Below are 21950 nucleotides of genomic sequence, written 5' to 3'. Positions count from 1 at the left end.
CAGGGGTATTTGGTTGGTCACTATGGGAAAACAGGATGCTGGACTAGAGAAGCTTTTGATCTCACCTGGCAGAGCTTTTCTTACATTCTTATTTTCACTTCTGGCAAATCAGGTTTTGACATTGTTTGAAACACTTGCCTGAGCAAAGACAACAGTGGGACAAAAGAAATGTGTATATACTCAGAGCCACTTATAATCTGTTGTCTGACTCCATCCTGTGCTTGACTTCATCTCACTACGGGAATGATTTTTTAATTCAATGTCTACTTTTTTCTTCACATATACCACAATACCTATTTTCTTCTCTAATGCAATTTTAATCATAGTGTTCCTTGAAGCAAAGGATTAAACTGAAAACCTTTAAAAACAACCACCCTGCCTGTTCCATTTGCCAAATCTATTTTCCAGCACTCAAGCTCTCCCTCTTCATCTGTCTTCCACCTCGGGAGCATTAGGAACATTCCAGATGGGTAACCTTTTGCTTTTGGGAGGACATTTTCACTCAACATCCTGTTTTACCCAACCTCTGAAGATGTCAACAAGAACTCTGCATAGTAAAGAGGGAAATAAATGTTTCCAAACTCAATCAATTTTGCAGAGACAACTTGTACAACACATGCTGTGTAAGAAAACTTATTTTTAATGTGCAGACACAGTAAAGCCCTGTTCTCTGAGTTTGTGGTTTACTTTCAAACCAATCTAGAAAAGCACAAACTTTGGCAAAACAGTGATGCTTGAAGATGTGTGCAGTGGGTATTGGCTATGTCAGAAAATCAATCTTTTTGTGGAAAACAGAAGAGGTGGGGAAAGTTCAAGTACCTGCAAGGGAAGTTTAATTCTGGCAGGAGGACCAGCGATTTTGTGACAGAGCTTGAACTTCATCTCCCTACAAAGGATGACTCTTTCAGGTTTATGATGAGAATTTCCCACCCCACTTGGAAGAAAAAAGAATCCACATAACTTACTGCTTCAGATTTAGGAGGCACAGGTGGTGGAGGTAGGGAAACATCTGAAGATTTTGATGTTGTTATTAAAGCCCCAGGTGCTGGAAGAGAGGAACTACCACATTTGGACCGGAACGAACTTCTATAGTTGTCACATTTGTTCTTTTCACTCTGTGAGCGAGTAAGAGGCTGCTCACTCATTTTCCCACCCCCTTGGTCCAGCCATAGCTCTTCATAAGGAAGTTCTGGTTTGGTAGGTAAACATAATGATTCTTCACTGACTTCAGGGAAAAGGTAGTCATTGCTACCATCACCAGAATCCTGGTACTGCAGAGCATCATGAGAGAACAAAGCCCACTCATTACACAAGTCCCTGCAACCATGAAGGTTCACTTCACTGTTTCCATGAAGGTTATTTCCATATACACAGACTGAGAGGCGGTGGAAGGATTGTGTCAACTCATCTCGAGCGTAACTAAGGGAGTTTGGCACATGATTATGGCTGGTGGACCAACTCTTCTGCGGGCTTTTGCAGTCTTCGTTCCAGTCAGCTTTCACATCTCTCACAGCACGGGAATACTCATCTATATCAAACTGCTCTTGGCAGAGGCTGAACCAGTGCTTGACAAAGGCTTCATGCCTCACATCCCCCTTCACAAGACTTTCAGGGAGGGTAAACTTTGGAAGAGCCAAATGCAAAGGGAAGTGCATTGGGATAATTTTGTTACTGTGCAGCGCGCAACAAACCACAACTGTCTTGGTCTGAATGTTAACAAACTTGTAGCGATGGCCTTCACGGACAAAATGCAAGTCATAAGGATTTCGTGGCGGAGTGCTCGGCACAGTCACATTCACGGGCAGCCGCGTTTTTTCTACTATATTGCGAATTGTGTGCTCACCTTCCTGCATCTGCAGTTCTAAGGGGCTGCGTGTACTGAACCTGCCCTTACACTGGAAAGGAAGGCTAATGCTCTCGTTGGTCCTGTGGTTCATGCAGATCAGGCATGGCATTTTGCCTCTGCCTAATTTGCTAATGGAATTAAGCTTTCCAATTTTCTTGAAGATAGTGTTGAGCCGTGACTTCTCCTTTGAAGATTTTGCATAAAGGATTTCTGCTTGTCCCATTAATGTTAGCTCATCTCCAGTGCAGAGTGTAATGTTGTAAACCTCAGTATCTTCATTGCATTCCCCTGAAGCCACCTGTAACACAAAGAAATCAAAATTAGGATGCCAAAAGGAGTTGTTTCAAACATTGAGCAGGGTATGGTAAATGCAACCATTATGAACTATACTTTAAAAAAAAAACCCTGCAGTGCCAGTGGCATGTCTATATAAGGAATCAGCATTGCCTTTACAACTAACCTAATATATGTTGTGAAACAAAGAATGCAAGAGTGAGAAATTCATAGAACTCTGAGAAGTCTGACTTCTCCTCTTCCTCCTCACATGAAAATATAATTAATAATAAACCTGTTCTGGGGTATGTGTCTTCCAGGAAGCCCTACCCACCACATTTTAAAACACAGTTTGCTAAGAGACAGATTTCTGTTGGTTGTAGAAATGGGGCTCAAAGGCATTGCTTACGTGCTGGGGTCCAGCCCTTGCCTCTCCCTTGTATTCTTACTTTTGGGCCTATTACTTGTCCTTTGCTACCCCTCCCACGGCAACAATTGTGTGGGATTATCCATGTCATTTTTTTTTCAAATGATGTGTCTTCAGTCCATAAAGGTTGCATAACTCTTATCTATGCTAAGTTATACATAACCCTCAATTTCCTTGACTGGGGAATGACAATACTCCAGAGTGGCAGGGGCCAGCTTCATTTCTCTCTCACTTTCTCTTTTGGGCTTACCACAAGAAATCATAAACATGCATATGTGAATATGAAACCACCATAAGTTCTTCTAATTCAGAAATCACCTTGCAGCATGGCAATGGCTGAATACTCTTACCCTCTTTTCTTGACTGAAGAGGTTAAATGCAAATTAACTGCAAAGCTTCTGTTAATGAAGATACCATAGAGCTGGGTGACTAATGCTGGTAGGCTCTAGTCTGGACAACAGTACAGTTTTATGATCGCAGAAAAGTAAGTGAAAACCATTTACTACTTGGTTGAACATCTAGAGGTAATTGCTGCTTATCCCAGGTAAAAAGCCAACTGACAAACTGCATGGCTGAAACAGTAGTCATTGAGGATCAACAGTAAGCAATCTGAAGACTTATGCTAGGTATTGTGACTTGGTGGACCTTTGCAATTTCAAATAAATTTGCATAGCTCAGTGTTCTTCTTGCTGATCCTTTACAAAGTCAAATAAAAATGGGTACTTTTCAGATTTACATTGTTACAGAAATACGTACATATGAGTCAGTGGAAGTTAGAGCTCCTGAAGTGTGGTAGGTGAGGAAATGCTGTATTTCTGCATGTGAATGGAACAACTCCCTAAAACTGCCAGCTCTTTCATGGTATACTAATATTTGTTAAGTATAAACTGTGATCCCAATCTGATGAAGAGCCAGCTCTTCCAGTCACACTGGAAATTGCACAAATAGAATGCTGCAAGAGTAGAACAAACATGTTCAGGCATCCTTCATATTCATGTAATTCCATATAATAATGCTAATTGCATCCACACAGTCTAAGCAAATGGGCCAGAGCTTTTAGCTCTTGAATCATTTTCCAGTGTCCTTTACTCTTTACAAGAAGAATAAGCAAATATCATTCCATATGTCATCATGGCTCTTAGCAAGCAAAAATATTCAGTTCACAATATCTCCAACAAATACATGGCCAGCTTTCCATGTAAAGGGGGAAAAGAAGAACTTATTATTTTCCCAACAGGAAAGTGAATGATGGGACAAGACTGTCATTCTCTCTCTATCCCCAGACTGCCAGATTTAGGGTGTAATCCTATGCAAGTTTAGACAGAGAAAATGCCTACAACTCAGAGAAGCCCCAGCTGGCTAGGAGTCGCTGGCATTTTTTCTGCTTAAATTTGCTCAGGAACACAACTTTTAGTCATGTAAAATGCCTGGCTCAGCCCTGCTCAATTGATTCAGAGACCTTACCATTTCTCAGCTTACCATGGAATGTCATGAGACCCAAATAACATATTACAACCTGACCCAAGTTCATGACTTGGGACAAGAATAGGACTGGGACTTTCTTTTCCCCACAGACCAATGCATATGTGTGTGATTTCCCCCATTCCCTGAAACTGGGCACAATTTTGTGGGCAAAGCTAACCAGTTTGTCTGGAAGGGAGCATTTTCTCTAGTGAATCTTCTTTTATTTGTCTATTATTAACCTTCAAAAAGCTGCAGCCTGTGAGGGTGATTGAGAAAGTAATGGAAAGTTCTCGCTCCTTTTTACTCTCCCCACATTTCCATCTCATGTTCAAACCAAAAGCTGCAGTGGCCAGAACAAGCACTCCAGTTGCATGCATGGGTATGCAGAGTCCCATGAAGTTTCCACCCATATTATGTTTTTAAAGATGGGAAGGGGGATGGAGAAACCAAGCTCAGAAACCTTGCATTCTAGGAGGGGCAAACAGAAGACTACACTGCTGAGGTAAAGAATGGAAAGATTGCATAAGCAAGAAATGATTGTGTTATGGGATGGGCAGAAGGCAGACAAAGGGGCAACTGGAGATGAAAAGTAAATTTTAAATTTACCACATTTAAATAATTACAATGCTCCAACTGTGTATTGTCTTAATCAAACAAGATTAAGAATGCATTAATAGGCACATTTAAACAGAAAAAAAACCTTCTGCAACTCCCAGCATATCTGGTTGCGGAATGCAGGGAATTGTAGGTGGTTTTACTATCTTATCATGTATAGGGATGGGCCCTACATGATGTGAAAGAAACAGCCAAAGAAATATTACTGAAGCATTTGTGTTTGTGTATCACTTTCCCAGGAAGCAGTGCTTTGGTTCACAGTGTTGCTCACCAGAGATATCTTTACAGGAGAGATAGTTAGTTGCATTGTGTCATGGCTGAGTTCCTCAAAGAAAACAGTGTGAAAGGAGGGAGGTGCAAAACACACTTGGAATCTCTTACAGGTGTGGGCAGGTCCCAACCCCTTGCAAATTGTATTGATCTCTCAGCCTACTCTAACATGCCTCACAAGGGTTCGATGAAAATAAAACGGGGGTAAGTAGGAAGAGCTTTTTGCACCACCTTGGAGGAAGAACAGCATATGAATATAATTGATAACTGTTTCATAAAGTTATTGTTTTTGCTAACCTTGAAGGCAGTATTGTGCCATTAATCTATTCCAAATTTAATTTCACCACTTTAACATTATAGTTATTGTTAATGGACTACCACATAAAATTAGTAATTTTCTAATGCATTTCTGTTGCTGCTGCTGTTAGAAAAGACTATGAAAAATGCCCAAACAATCATTTGATAAGCACAGTCCTCAGCTTGGCAAAACTGGAGAAGATGCATCCTCTCATTGAGTTTCAGGAATAAAAATTGGAACCATGTTTCAAGCTGAATACTTTGGTATTTGCAGCACTGCCTGGCTTGTAGCTCAGTTTTAGAGTTTCCTGAGAGGAAATTACTCAACTCCTGTGTTGTCTAGATATCCTCACGAGACCTAATCCAGGAAACAATCAAGATCTTATTGTACATGTTAGGTACTCACTATTCAGACCAATGGCAGACTAGTACTATGAAGCTTTAATAGTAAAGGAAGCTAGATCTCCTTCTGATGATTAACTAAAGTATTCTTTCTCCCCCCCCCCCCCCCCCCCACACACAAACATACACATAAATCTGGTTCACGTGTAGTGCTAATTCAAGGATTGACCAAAGAATGGTCAGGGTCAGATGGATATGATTGGGCACACTGCCTCCTGCCTGCTCACCACTTCCACTTTGTGCCCACTTTCCAAAACAGCTCAGGAATGCCTTGTTTCTGTGTTGCCAGTGATGCCCAAACCCAAGACTTTGGGTTGTCAAGGTTTAAGCAGGTCAGAGTCTCAACCCAACAACAAGCCATGGTTTCAAGCACTGGGTTGTTCAGATGCCACAACTAACAAGCCAGCAGTGGGGTTTTTCTGGATTGTTTTGGACTGCAGATGCAAAATGGATGCAGTGGAGCAGGTAGAAGGCAATATACTCATTGGTTAGTGCTCAGGGTGGACACTCCATGGATTAAACCATGTGTAAACTGGGACACATAGACACACACAAGTTGGATTATACAGATTTTTGCTCCACAAATATCATTTCTATGAGGCAAATGCACATATCTTACTTTGCACGCAGCAATCTGCTCAGCTACATGTTCACATCAGAGAACATGCATGTAAATTATCTTAAGAAAGTTTTGTATACACTTTTCTTACAGTAGGAATGTATGAAAAATATTCTGTGTGAAGCAATCTTTAGTGATAGAACTTACCGTATTTTTTGCTCTATAAGACGCACCTGACCATAAGACGCACCTAGTTTTTAGAGGAGGGATCCATGGAAAGCTTCCTGATAATCACAAGCACATTCCCCATCACTTCCCCATGGGTTTCATTAAAAGACGGGTTGCCATTTGAAAACACACACCGACCTGTGATTAACAGCTCTCACCTGCGCCGGAGGAGGGGGGCGGAGCAGGGTGTGCTGAGTGCGTGCTGGCCAGGTGAGGTGCAGCCAGGCCGGCAGCGTGCCGGCGGTGGTCTTCTGGGTGGCACAGCAGCAGGTCTTCCCGGGCAGTGCGGGTGAGCAGTCCTTCTCTCCATGCAGCCGGCGGGTTAAAGCCCGCGGCTCCTCCTCCTCTGCACCGCTCCCCCTGACCGGCACAGCTCTCACCTGCGCTGGGGGGGGGGGGCAGAGCAGCACGTGCCGAGCGTGTGTCGGCCAGGTGGTGCCACGCGGTGCCGGCGGGCCGGCAGCATCCTGGCCGTCGGGCACACACATTCGCTCTGTAAGACACACAGACATTTCCCCTTACTTTTGAGGGGGAAAAAAGTGCATCTTATAGAGTGAAAAATACGGTAGTTTTAATTTTAGTGATAATGATAGATACAAAGACTGGAAAAACTGCATATTGGCATGACATGTTTTCTTTGCATACCAAGGGTGGCCTCACACATTAGAAACATGAAGCAAAAGAGGCAGGGCAAATGGTCTTGCTTCTATTTCTTACATAGCCTAGGTCAGTGATGGCGAACCTTTTAGAGACCGAGTACCTAAACTGCAACCCAAAATACACTTATTTATCACAAAGTGCCAACAATACAATAAAACCTGAAAGCTGAAGGTTTAGTTTAGAAAAAACAACTCACAGCCAGTCTAAGCAAAAATATATATATATATACATCCTTGCCAGCGCATTGACCGGCCATGCGAAAGCTCGGACAAGTTGCAGCTGATTAGTTGCGGTTCGTGACATAACACCTGGTGCTGCTACCCTTTCTGAGCATGTGCACGGTCCCTATGTGCGCTGTTATCCGAAGGTCAGCTGCTGGGCCATGATGGGGCCACATGGGTCACGTGCTGAAAAAGGGCTCTGTGTGCCTGCTGTGGCACGCGTGCCATTGGTTCACGACCACTGCCCTAACTCTGCCCTGATGCACACCCCTAACCCTAATATAGGGCTGAATTTCCATTGAAAATAATGTGATTTTGAAAAAGCCTTCCTTGCGTAGCTTTTTCTGCAGTGCTCATCATTTCTGCCCATTCTAAGCACATTCCAACCATCAAAATCATGCCAGGACACTTCGTTTTTCGAACCCTAGGTTGTGTATGAAGTGTGATTGAGCACATCTACTTAGTTGGTATGCATGAATTCCACATACATGTGAGTCGAGCAATAGCTAACTTCCTGCATTCCACATTTGACTGTATGGGTGAGTCTGCTTTTGCTTGCTTCTAGCTCTTAAAGATAAAATTTCTTAAAAAGGGTTCCTCCGTCTGTAATACATTTATTCAGGGCTCTGTCCTGGGGCTGATCCTGTGTAATCTTTTCTTCAATGATATGGAAGAAGGGGTGAACAGTCTGCTGATAAAATTCGCAGATGATACTAAAACTGGGGCAGTGGCCACAACTGAGGAGCAGGTACTCCAGATCCAAAAGGATCTGAACAGACTATGGAAGTGGGCAGGAGACAACAGAATGGTGTTCAATGTGGATAAGTGCAAGGTCTTGCACTTGGGGCATAGGAATAGGTATTGTAAGTACAGGATAGGGGACAAGTGGCTGGATAGCAGCACTTGTGAAAGGGACCTTGGGGTGCTGGTTGACTGCAGGCTAAACATGAGTCAGCAGTGTGATGCGGTGGTTAAATAGGTGAATGCCACCCTTGGTTGCATAGGCAGAAGTGTGGCTTCTAGTTCAAGAGAACTTGCATAGGCAGAAGTGTGGCTTCTAATACTCTGGTGCACCCGCAACTGGAGTACTGTGTTCAGTTTTGGGCCCCTCATTACAGGAAGGATATCGCCAGGCTAGAGTCAGTGCAGCGTAGGGTCACAAGGTTGGTGGCCGGTTTGCAGGGGATGGGGTATGAGGTGAGACTGAGGGAACTGGGTCTCTTCAGCCTGGAGAAGAGGAGACTCAGAGGGGATCTGTTGGTGACATACAGGTATGTCAGGGGATGTCACACAGAGGTGGGTAAGGACCTGTTCTCCCCTGCAGAGGAAGGCAGGACGCGCTCCAACGGAGCAAAGCTCAGGGAACCAAGGATCCATTTAGATGCCAGGAAGCACTTCCTGACAGTTAGGACCCCAAGGATATGGAATGGGCTTCCACGGGAGGTGGTTGAGGCCCCTTTGGTGAGGGTGTTCAAAGATAGGCTGGACATGCACATGGTGGGCATGTCGTGAGTGGAGCCGGCTGGAGCCGGGGGTCGGACTAGATGGCCCAGGAGGCCCCTACTGACTCGCTCTGTTTCTATGTTTCTATTCACTTTATAAGTTACCCTATAGACTAATTTCTTAGGGAAATGTTTGTAATAAGTCACGTATTCTGAATTGAAGGTGTGTGAGAGAAATCTTGCAGTTTACAGCATTAATTTTTGGTGGCAGAGACAAAAGGAAGCAATATAGAAGGTATTAGAATCAATAATATTTGACTAGCTGTTAAGACACTTTGCAATTCCACGGAGATCTGGTACAGCCATTGTAAGCAATTGAAGCATTTTATCTTATGGCTTCACAGTGGTGCACAATGAGTTTAAGGGCATGTACATTTAAAATGATGTGTGTCATTTCTTAAACAGTATTAAAAACTGTAACAATAAGGAACGTTAATAAGACAGATAATTTACAGCTTTTACAAGGTTTCTTCTAAACCATGCATCTTAGCACCTTTCCGTTCTGGCTTACTAAGACACCTCATAATTTCAGTCCAAACACAATTGAAGCAAACTTGTGTTTGCAAAGGTTTGGGTCAGCTATGGCCTTAAATGAATGTCAATTACTCTAGGATTTTGGGATCTTTTCACATTTCCAATAGCATTATTGAACTCATCTTGTACACTTAGTCCAATTCTACCACCCATATCCAACTCATTCTTCAGGTGGTACTCATAAGGCGCATCAGAAGAAATCATAAGTGTTCACTGGCACCCCTCCTACATTACACTGGTAATGGTCAAAGCCCTCTATTAATACCTTTCAGCAATTTGAAAATGTCTGCAGTCTGGTCAGAACTGGAGATCAAGGTCCCAGTGTGCTTGGTCTAACTCCTCTGCTTCCTCTCGCCCACGCTGGAGTCTTGGCTACAGAACAAATCTTTTTATTGCCTTAGCATACAGTTTCCAGCCTCATCTTTCTCAGGACATTTGGTAAAATGTTTAGGGTGGAATTAGGGTTACACCCTCTTGCTGGTTTGGAGGTAAGCTATAAGATATAACACTGGAAGAAGGAGAATTAGGATTTATTTTTGTGGAAATAAGTTAATATTGAAAATATTTGCATTTGAAAGGAGAGTGGAGGGGCTTGCAAATTAGCTCACTATAACCCTAACCAAACTTATTTTGAATTCCCACTTCCTAAATCAGAAAACTCCAGTCCATCGTCTTGACCATTATGCAGAAATAATGGTGACTGAACACAACTTGCACCCTCAAGTTCTGCTTTCAAGATGAGGAATGGGTAAATATTCATCAACTCCAGTCATACTTGGGTGTCATTCATATTCTCAATCCTTGCCAGGACAGCTTCAGATTTAGGCAAGAATGGGGAATCTCCAGATGTGTGTGTGAGTGTGTGTGTGTGGGGGAGGGTTGGAACCTCCATCTTGCCAGATCATCGGCCAGGCAGATTCTTCAATCCACCAAGAGCACCAATTTTCCTTCCTAGCTCTGAAGATGCTTCAGTAAAGTGTTCAATGCGGTAATGCTTTTGCAGATTATACAGAGACCCCCTAAAATATCTGATAAGGCTCCTGAATCTTATGTTTGACATGCCACCTCATATGTCCAGCATTTATGTTTCTGATTTTTATCCCCTCCCCTCACAGGTTGTTTTTGTGATAAGGTAGCCATTTAGCATTCTTTTAAATAAGGAGAAGCTATTCTCCATATCTCATAATAGTTCCTATTATTTGACAGCTGTTGACTTCAGCAGTGCAGTATGTCTGCCTACAATCTGACTTCACTTGCAGGAGTACTAGAAGGAATTCTATCAAATGTGTTGCAAAGCAGAAAAACAACTGTGGATATAACCTGCATCTTTTTTGTTGGTCTACAATATATTTTTGCTGACATTACAAAATGTTAATTTTTCAGATTCTATAAAGATGTAGTGCAAAACACATGAATATACACTGTGGGGCTGTTAGTAGGGAACAGCAGTGTTTAGTGGCAAATTGTGGATTACCCAATATATGAATTAAGGAGTTGTGCACTGTACTTGAGTCTCTTCTGGTTTCCATCAACAACTTATGAAAGCCACAAGTATACATTGTTACAGTGACATTGAATCCAGACACTTTGGCCTGTTAAATGTGTGTGAACAGCCCCACTGTGTATACCTGTGGTTTGCATTGTAGATCTGTAGAACAGTCTTCCAAGTGTGGATTGCAGAAAAGATTAAGCTTTCCTGAAAATGCCTAACAGGTCACTGACTTTCAATCAGACCTGAGACAGCATTTGATTCCCATCATATACTAGGCTAGAGCATGCTGTCTGAGCCCTCTCCTTTCTTGCCTCCATTAAGATTTGACATTTTTAAAGTATACTGTAATATGAGGCAGCAGTCATGGATGCATATCTAAGTGTAAAAACCAATCCACACTTCAGCCTTAAGAGCATTATTAATAGTAATGCATTTCCCCCCATATCTACAGCTTTTAATATTGAATGCAGGAGGATTTGTCTACGCATAGGAGTATGTGTTTCTGCATTAAATAACATACATTTTCACCCTTTTTTCCCTGGAAGCTAGCAAGTGTCCTTTGGAGCAAAGAGTTAGTTCAACAATTTAGCATGTCAAAGAAGAATGGACTTTATTCTGTTTTCATTAGAAAACTCAACTGCTTCCGCATTTGTAGCAACTCTTGTTTTTATACAACTGAAAGTTTCAGAAGCTATCTGTATTAGAAAAGCCCCTTGACTTTATGTTGCTTTTAAAGGATTTCTAATTTTTATTGTTAGCTTAAATCATTAACTGAATTAATTATACTCTACTCCCACCCTCATATGCATAACTACGACATCTCAACTTCTTTTACTGCTATATGTTAGAATCAAGCATTCACCTTGAAATTAAGAGTGCCAGAAAAGGTTGTTCAGTCTACATTTTCAAGAACAGCCCAATTTGCACTTCCTCAAATAACACATGGATCAGAACATAGTTATTAATAGGACAACGTACCTCTCTGACTTTTGCCAAGCAGTAGTCTACTCTAAAATGCATTAAAATGTGCATTCCAGGAAACCATTAAACAGAAAATGGAAAATGTTCATTTGCTTTACAAAAATTGCTGAAAACAGGAGAGGACAGTCTTATTGAAGATATGTAAAACTGACGCAGCCCAGAAATAGACTGATCTGTCCATTCCTACTTGATATATATATATTTTAAAAATAGCAAATGTTTCTTTAATGGAAGAATTACAATGGCAGCAAGACCAGGGACAGACAACTTGGTAGTCTGCAGATGTTTTTAACTCTGGCTCCCATCAGCCCCAGATGACATGGCCAAGAGTCACAGCTGATAGGAACTGATATACTGTGCACTTGGAGGGCATCAGGTTGCCTTCCACAATAAATACATTCTCTGCTGTGGAAATGTAAACAGAAAACAGGCCTATAGCATTCCCCAGTCAGCATTAATGGGAGCTGAATGCCTCCTTTTCTTTCCAAACTTCTATAGGATTATGCCATGTGTTACTTATCTCTAGTATACAGTGGAGAACAACACAAATCAGTTAAGGGGCTGTTTTCTAAAACCTGTATAAATTATAGAAAATAATTGATTCAGATAGGCAAATTGGCATATGCAACATTTGTTTTTGCTTCTGCAAATCAATGATGGGTGCAAGCTCTGTCATTCCTCCCCTGCTCTATTTTACCAAGGTATCTGCAAATTTCTTCTGAGCCCTCCTGAAATGTCATCAGGCACTGCTGCCACACTTTCAAGACTTATCCCTGCAGCCCTAATGGCTAGATAGATTCCCAAGGAAGATGCATTCTACACCAAGCTTCTCATTTGTGCTGGGAAATGGCCTAATGCACACTAATCCTGTTTATATTATTCTGGATTGCTCCCTGACGAGGACATTTATCAACCACTTTTTGTCTTTTAATTCATGTTTTTTAGGCATTGACAACACCGCTGAATCCACAATATCCACACACAGTGGGACATATGATCTGCAGCTCTCTTTCATGAGGAAAATACTACAAGATTTTATGTTTTTATTTCCATTGATTGCATAGGTGACCTGTCCTTGCAAAAACAATGACAACAACAACCTTGCATAGGACAAACACTAAAGAAAAGGACATTCTGTGATTCCAAGAAAGATTACTCACTGGAATATGGGGCAATGTCCCCCAAGCTGCTGAGGGAGGCGAATAGCAGCCCTCACCGCACAATGTGGCTTTATAGGTGGCACTCTGCCACTAGAAATGCAGACTTGTGAAATTTGACCGAGTGGCATTTTGTGTATCTGTGTGATTTGGGGGTGCTTCCGGGGGCAGTGGAGGGCCTGCACTGGGGATAGAATAGGACATGCAGCCTACATGTTGCTTATCCAATATTCAGGGTTCACAGCAAAGTGAGTCTTGCAAGGCAGAAAATCTTCCCTGCACCATTTGCTTCTCTTTCCTTTTTAAAGAAGAGATACACGAACATGGAGAGACAAAGAGAGAGTGTGCAACTAAAGAGTTACACACTGAACGAGAGTTACACATCTCATGACGGAGAACTATCACCATGTTACTTGATTCTATCATACATTGCACCTTTGCCCCAATTCTTGGCATTGCAGCTGATTCCACAGCAACTTCTTGTAAACCATGAAGTTGAAAGGTTAACGGAAAAAACGAACAGTCACAGCATAGACAGCAAGGGAGAAATAAATATCTTTGCTTGCTTCCAAAATATACAGCTATGGAGTTTAAGCCCTGCAGATAACAGTTATTCTCAACAGCCATTGCAGAAGCATTTTAAAATGCAGTTTTGGATTCTAGTCGCCCCCAAGAAGTTTCTTGAAAACAAAAATGAGCTCAGGAGGCTACAACTAGATGAGTATGTGTCATAAATTAATTGATTTAAATATCCGTAATGATTAATTCAACAATTTGTCAAGGATGTGAAACTTTTATTGCAGTTACTTAAGAGGAAATTGTACAGAAGTAAAAATGTGAAGCCATGCTCCTACTCCAGCTGAACTTATACTGGCTATTGCGGCCCCCAAGGCAGGGGTGTGTATCAAGAGCCTGGTGTGCAGCTGGCCTACCATACTCCCTGTTGGCCTTATGAAGTCAAAAGAGGTAGGCTACACCGCTACCATTAAAAGGTGTGTGGCCTCCAGAGCAGTCATTTAGATCATGGTGGCTGTGTCAGAGGGACCGTCTTCCCAATGCAGCTACTGGGAACCAAAGGATACACCTGCTCCATATCTCCTCCCTCCGTGATGCACACACTCAAATTTCACAATTATTTGCCAGTCCAAGATAGTGGACATATATTCTGGTTGATGCTATACAATTTACACTATCTTCCTAGAGAAATAATCCTTTGTTCCCATGAAGTCCCTATTGAGCTTGGAATCAGACCATTCCATATTTTAAGGCAGCTTTTAGCCAATATAGCTCAACTATAAACAGCATGAATGTGGAAATTGCTGAGGAACATTAAATATACCAATTTCATTCTGGCATGCAGGACCGAGGGCAAAGTGGGCAGTTTCAGGCACTGCACCGTTTGACATAGCCTTGCATTTTGTAAGGGCTCCTTTTGCTTGGAACATAAGAAAAGCCAGGCAAGATCACACCAATGGTCCAGCTAGTCCAGCAATCTGTCCATGCTGTGGCAAACCAGGTGTTGACAGGAGCCTTCAAGCAGGATGGGTATAAGAGTTGAGACAGCCCAAGCTCCTCAGCAACTGGTGCATGCAGGGATTCCACCTCTGATAATGGATGTAACACATACCTAGTAAGGCTAGTAACTATGGGTAGTCTTCTTTTCCACGAATTTATCCAATCCCCTTTTCAAGCCAGACGAATTGGTAGCCACCACAACTTCCTGTAGCAGTGAATCCCATAGTTTAGCTATATGTTGGGTGACAAAGTACTTCTTTTTATCTGTCCTAAATCACTCACCAATCAGCTTCATAAGATGACCCCAGATTCTAATATTATGAGGGAGGAAAAACGGTCTTTCTCTCTATTTTCTTCACACCATATATACTTCAAACACCTCTATCACATCCCTCCTTACTTGCCTTTTTTCTAAGCTAAATAACCCCAGTTGTTGTAACTATTTCTCATGGGTGAATTGTTTCAAGCCCTTCATCATTTAGCTGCCCTCCTCTGCACTTTCTCTGCTTCCATGTCAATCTCTTGATTTCTCAAAGGTGCTATACAGATTGAATATCAAGATGTTAACAGTCCTTCACCTTCCCATATCAAGTTGATCATCTTCAGTGGTCTGAGTTTAAGAGCAGAAATCAGTAACATCGTCACAGCTTGTACAGTCTTTGTGCAGCCTCAGACACTCTGTGGAGCAAATCAAGCAGCTGCTCCTTACCAAATAAAATCTAAAGTGTTGGGGGGGGGGGGAGGAGAGGGAGTGGGAAGAGCGTACACAACAAAAGAAACCCTGTCTAAAATTTGGAGGCAGTATTCCAATTAAACAGATTGGAAAAAAGAACACTGCTTCTTGGAGGTAGTTACCTCCTTGAAAAAGGCCTTTATATCTCATACCGATTAACACAAATCCCAGCTTAGTTGGGGACAGGGGGAAATGTTGCAGTTCAAAACACACCAGATTAAGACAACACAGTGACCCTAAATTACTTTTCCCACAGCACACAATCACTCAATTTCCATGTATTTAAAAAAGGGGGTTAACCATAAATCATTTAACTAGCGATAAATATTTGTTTAGGGGCTACCTTAACGTTGAATGTTATTTCCTCCATGACGTAAACTCGTTCAGGAAATGCTTTAGCCACCTCCTCCACACTGTTAAAATACTGCACTGGCTCCTTAATATCACGGTCTTGTTCCAGCAGCTTAAACTGCCCTGAAAACAGATGATAAATAGAAGAGCAATAAGATATTTATATTGGATGTCTGTTTCTGTGGCAACCGTTAACGCACTCTCTGCACTATTTAACTTGGTCAGTCTCCTCCAATTATTAACAGTTAGGCAATGGAAGAACAGATTGCACAAGCCTGAAAACCTGAAAAGGAAAGAGCTACTAAGCTTGGCTAAACCGGAATTAGAAGAATGTGTGGGGGCTGACATGAAATTTAATAGAATATACAGGCAGGCTCTCTGGAGTCAACTGAAAGCACTAATACATTCTCAGGGTGGAATTATGTACAGGCTTCTGTACAGCTAGAACTTTTTCACCATGTTACATACTTGAGCGTATAAAGATACTACCTCAATTTTTATAAGAAAATATACTTGGGGTGGGGAAAAGAGAAAAATGTTGATGTTTAAGAGAAAAAACATGTGGTGTCCAAACCACAAAAAGGCTTCCCAAAAACCCTGTTAAGGAAACCAAGTTTAGGCACTCACATCAGAGTCCCCATTCCCGTTTTCCCCTTTTGGCAGGAATTCCTTTGGTTCTTTCAGCTGTCCCTGGCTTTGTGGCTAGCCCATTCGGTGATGATGGTAGAGGTTGCCCACTGAAAGTGTGAAGGGAGATGGCGTACATTTCTTGAAACTGTCTTTATGAACAGGGGTCCCAGTTTAGATACACTGACAAAATGGGGCTCAGCTGACAAATTACAGCAGTGCCGAGAAATATAGGAAACAGTTCCTACTGCTCCTCGAATTTGAATATGCTTGACATATCTCAAAAAATATGGCTTTTGAGAAATCTAAGCATTTATTTGATAGATACTGCTGATGGAATCACTGATATCCATGAGTTGCTGTAATTCATAGGAACTGATTATCAGCAGTATGCATTTATATAGTACCAATAGGGTGCACTGGTTATATCAGCCACCAAAAATTTAGACTGTGTTTCAGGTGGATAGATATATGCAAATACATCAAAATTATTAGCCTTTCTGGGTCCCTTCACAACTCAGATGAAAGCTTCATTGCAGCACATCATAAGAAAGGAATAGGCCATCATGACATGTACTCCTGTTTAGTTAGATGGACAAATCTTAGTTTAATGCTAATAAGTGCAGGAACTTATTTTTTAAAAAGTGTTATTTAGAATACTTTGTTCGCACAAATGTAAACTTGAATTCCAATTCAAACAGATTAAAGTATTTGCAAAAGCAACACCTCCTATCCTGCCAGATACAATGATTTTGTATTACAAATCTTTGAAACATTGAAAAATGTTGATTCTGTTTGGGTTAATTTGCATTTTTATTTCTAGCATGGTACAGCTATATATATGAAACTCCATTCTCCCAATGCATAGAATGCAAACTGTCTTAATGTTCTCACATGTTTATGGGCCAACTTTATTCATATTAGAATATTTGGTTTATGTACCACACATTTCTTGTTAGTAGGGGACAGTTATATAAAGGAAAGCGGAGGATGGAAAATGTATAGTCATTGGAACATACTAGAAAAGCACTACTGGTAATTTTTGGAAGTCCTTGCAAGAAAACAGCAGGAAATGTGTTGCCCTGTGTTGTGTTGTAGTTATGTGTTGACCAGTGATCTCCAACTTATGGAGACCCTATGAATGAAAGACCTCCAAAATGCCCTATCCATGACATCCCTGCTAAATCCAAGGCTGTAGCTTCATTTCTGGAGTCAGTCTATCTCTTGTTTGGTCTTCTGCCTTTGACTTTCCCTAGCGTGATTGTCTTCTCCAGTGCATCTTGGCTTTGCATGATATCTCTAAAGTTCCACAGTTACAGTTTTGGCATTTTTGCTTCTAGAGAAAACTTCAGATTGAGTTGATCTAAGATCCACTTGTTTGTCTTTCTGTCAGCCCTATCCACAAAGCTCTCCTCCAGTACCATGTTTTAAATGTATCAGTTTTCTTCCCATCAACTTTCTTCAGTGTCCAGCTTTCACACCTATACATAGGGATGGGAATACAATGGTGTGGATGATCTTGGCCTTGATCTCCTATGAAACATACTTGCTGATTTTTTCCAGTTCCTTCACTGCCGCTCTTCCAAATCTGAGTCTTCTTCAAATTTCTTGGCTGCAATTCTCTGAATTGATGGCTGAGCTAAGCTATAAAAAAACACAATTTTGTTTTTTCATTGTTGACAGAACAGTTTTGCGATTCTTCTGTAGTCATGATTTTCGTTTTCTTAAGATTTGGCTATAGTCCTGCTTTTGCACTTTCTTCTCTCACTTTCATCAGGAGTAATTTCAAGTCATTGCTGCTTTCTGCCAGTAAGATATTATCATATCTTAAATTATTGATGTGTCTTCTGCCAATTTTCACTCTTTCCTCTGACCCCAATCCAGCTTTTCTCATAATATGGTCTGTGTACAGATTAAATGGATAGGGAGATAAGACATAGCCTTTTCTAACACCTTTGCCTATAGGAAACCGATCTGTTTTCCCATATTCTGTCCTCCCAGTAGCTTCTTGCCCATGATACAGGTTATACATCTGGACAATCAAGTGCTTTCAGAACCATTCACAGCTTCTCCAGAGGGTTAAAAGCTTTGCTGTAGTCTATAAAGCATAAACTGTTTTTCTTCTGAAATTCTTTGGTGAGCTCTGGTAGCCAATGTTTATTTGCAATATGATCTTTAGTGCCTCTTCCTTTTTGGCATTTTTTGCTCCATATGGGGTATTATTCCTTGTTGCAACACTTCTAGCACCACTCTGCTTGTGTGGAAAATTAATGCAATGTCCTACGGCTGCTGTACTCTTTTGCATCTCCCTTCTTGGAGACTGGATGTATACTGAACACTTCCAGTCTGTGGCCATTGTTTTGTTTTCCATATTTGCTGGTGTATTCTTGTTAGGATTTGGACCGTTTCAGTTCTATGTTACTTAGAGTGAAAACAGGCTAAGCAGAACATGCCTTCATGGCTTCAAAAGTCCTGACTGACTATGCTAAATACATCAGGCAGTAGCAGGAGCAACAACTTTTGAATGAATGAGCTATATCGTACCACAGATCTTCCTTCTCCGAAATTCTAGCAACACAGGAATACTCAGCACATGGGAACTAGCACATGTGGCATTCTGAAGCAGTGATTAGGCAATCAACAGTTTGCTTTCATCCTCTCTTAATTCCATTATATCTGGAAATTTTAAAGAAAAGGATTGAAACGGTTACAAGTGTTCAGTGTAGTAATGCCATGCTACAAAGACTTGAGAGGGGAAGAGTCTGGCAGTACAGACTCCCACTCAGTTGCTTTTTATTATTTTTCTGAAAAGCCTTGCTGAGTTTGCTACTTTTTACAGCAGCGGCTCATTTTTAATAGAAGGCCTTGTTTCATTCATCACAAACATGCTTATTAAGCGTTCTTCTGTGCCTTCAGGTTTTGACCCTGGTCCATGTTAAACAGACCATGGTGGAAGTGTAGGATGCCGTATAGTAAAAAATTCCATCTGACAGGGACAGTTATGTAAACATTTCTGCTTCTGCCTGGAAATCTGGACTGAACAAACAAGCCTTGAAAGAAAACCTGCTTTCAGAAAGCAGCATTTCTGAAAATGTACATCGATCAATTCCATGTAAAAGAGTGCTTTTGTTTTGCAAACAGGAAGCTTTTAAATTTACTGAATGAGAGAAAATGTTAAAAGATAAACTACATAGCCTTTGGCAATATATATTCATACCATATCATAATGTGGGATGATATTAATCCTTGTCTAGCCAGAGTAAAGCATTTAAAAAGTCAGTAGCCATAAAGTGTGTATACATATGGAAAATAACTTTATATTTTCACTGTTTAAGAAAAGGGTATTCCTGTTGATTGTTGAACACAGCAGTTCTGCAGTGTATGATTTGTAGCTTATAGCATACGTATTGTTTGCACTTTTCTCTGACAGGGTACCCACACTAGAAAGAATGTAGAGATATTTATCCCTCATCTAAGATGTCGTACTGCATGCATGTCTTTTACTCCTAATCAAGAGTGATAGGACATGAAGGGCGCATTCCTATGCACATTTAAACACACAAACAAACAATTCCAGCATGGTTGTTTGTGGAATGCTGGAAGTTGTAGAGCTTTTTTCTGTCTAAAAAAGCACAGGATTGTACCCTAACACTTTACAAAAACATTCAATTCACTTGTATGTAAGAATAGTGAACAAGCAGATTTCTCTATTATACTGAAGGAGTTTTACGATGGTTAAATATAAATAGTATGTGTATTTGTTATTTGCATTTCAATACTTTAAATGTAAAATTATTGTAGATTAAAAAACACACAGATGAGCCAGCCTGGCAGCTCTCTTAGCTAGTTTTTGAAATGCTCAGTTCAGAAGTTATTTTGAGCCACCCCAAAATAGTGTCAGATAACCATTTATAATAAATAGCTTAAAGTGCATGAAACCATCTTACAGTACTGTGGGAAAGACAGTTCTACATGGCAAGCATCTTCCCAATGCCATAACTGCTAAAATGGCATTATAAAGCAAATATACTAAAAGTAGACAATAAAGTGACAAGAGGCAAGTTGGTTTTCTTATATTCTTGATATTAAACTTGCATGTATCAGTTTGGTGATTAAAACCTTATCAACAACAGTTTTAAAAAGCACATTATTGATGGCATTCTAGTGAAAAGTCAAAGCTCGGGCAGAATGCAACATTGTCAGTTTGCAAATCCTACCTTTCTTTAAGCTTTTGACTGACTTTGTTGCATTCCTTTCATTTATTGCATTTTTATGCCACTTAACAGCCAGCTGTCTGGGTGACTCACAGCAATAAGAGAGAGCATCAGTTACATCATTAAAATGCATCAGAAGTTTATAACTAGTTTCTGTGATGCCACACTGGTCTTATGTATCTGTTGTCCTAAGCTTGCAAGGCTCTCTGTGACTCTGGGTGCCACTGGCCCATACGCTTTGGGCACAGACTGTTTCAGGGCAATGGAGAAACGTTCTGCAGAGTTCTGACCACTGCTGCCAATGTAAGGCTATGGCACTGTGTCAAAGTGCATATATCCACCTGTAGACCTACACAGAGCACTCTACAAGGGCAGACTGAGTTGTCTCAAGGCCTTCTGCTGCAAACAAGGGGGTGTTTGCTCCTTACCAATATGCTTCTTTCAGCTTTGGGCTCCTCCTCATCTTCTCCCCCTTCACAGCTGCATTGCCAAGATTGTACCAAGCAGGCATAGGATCTCTAGATATCACCTGAATCTCTCAAACTGTTACCAAACATGCCTCAGTCTTTCTTGTATAATCCAAATAAATGTATTGCTAACTATTTTGGCCGTTGTCAATACTCTTTGTTTCTAAGACCTTCTATATTTTGCTGTGCTTGTGGCGAAGACAAGAAATGATGGCTTGAGCTGGTGTGATGTCATGGAATGTTCCTGAACATTCCTACTGTTCAGGGAAAAAAACCTAATAAAATAAAACTAACAAAAACATTCTGTGAGAGTTGGAAATATTGTCCATCTGGTTGAAATAAAACCTCATAGAAGCAGCTTTATTGGGGAGAGGACTAGACAGAGGTCCAAGGAGGTAAGAATGTTACAAACCAGAGAAAACAGAAACAGTACAGTGTGGCAATGAGGGTCAAGAAGCACAGGAAGGGCAGGCTAGATTTCATGGCAGATCTAAGCTACCCAACCAGTTCTTTAGATGCAGGCATCCAGCCTCCCTCTAACAAGGTAATTGTTCCCTGAGGAACCAGCTTGGCCATGACTGCAAACTAATTGAGAAACAGAGATGGGAGTTTGCTTTTTAATAATATGATGTGCTAGAGACTTCTGAGAAGGAAGTTTACAAACATTCTGGCAATCAAGTTTAACATCTAATGTCAACATGAATGCAGAAACACAAAATAGCATTTGATAACTGAATTTACATTCTATTTTCCTTACTTTTGTTTAATCGGTTTATTTGACCCATGGGCTTCTGCCCATGTTTAACTAACTGCTTTAACTAACTGTTCCAAAACATTAAGTTGTTGATATGGCACAGAAAAGAGGTGGATACATGTATGTCAGCAAGTTAAATAAGAAAGCAATGCATGTCCAGATTTATTCCTAACAGCTTTTGATTCCCCCCCCCCTTTTTTTGATTCTCCTAACAGCTTTTTGATTCTACAAGGCTATGTAGCAGGGGACGGCATATAAAAACTTTAAATAAATAAATAAATAAATAAATTTCCAGATACCCTTATCTCCAGGATATACAGTGGGGGCAGGGACAACTTGTGGCCTTCCAGAAATTTTGGCC

General features: G+C 41.0%; 1 protein-coding gene across 5 annotated transcripts in view; it reads right to left on the bottom strand.

Annotated features, from left to right (window-relative positions):
- GAREM1 (GRB2 associated regulator of MAPK1 subtype 1) overlaps positions 1-21950 on the bottom strand; it is an 89577-nt gene that overhangs the window by 15452 nt on the left and 52175 nt on the right. For 4 of the 5 annotated variants that reach the window (XM_044423779.1, XM_044423778.1, XM_044423783.1 and 1 more), the window contains exons 3-4: positions 15520-15650; positions 966-2144 (exon numbers count right to left, since the gene is read on the bottom strand). In XM_044423779.1, the coding sequence (XP_044279714.1) occupies positions 966-2144; positions 15520-15650 (1310 nt within the window). The remainder of the gene's footprint in view (positions 1-965; positions 2145-15519; positions 15651-21950) is intronic. The other variant, XM_044423782.1, reaches the window with a different exon arrangement.

Source organism: Varanus komodoensis, unplaced genomic scaffold (genome assembly GCF_004798865.1).
Source record: "Varanus komodoensis strain SLA01 unplaced genomic scaffold, ASM479886v1 scaffold14_1, whole genome shotgun sequence".
NCBI lineage: Eukaryota > Metazoa > Chordata > Lepidosauria > Squamata > Varanidae > Varanus > Varanus komodoensis.
This window is presented reverse-complemented; position numbering and strand designations above follow the sequence as displayed.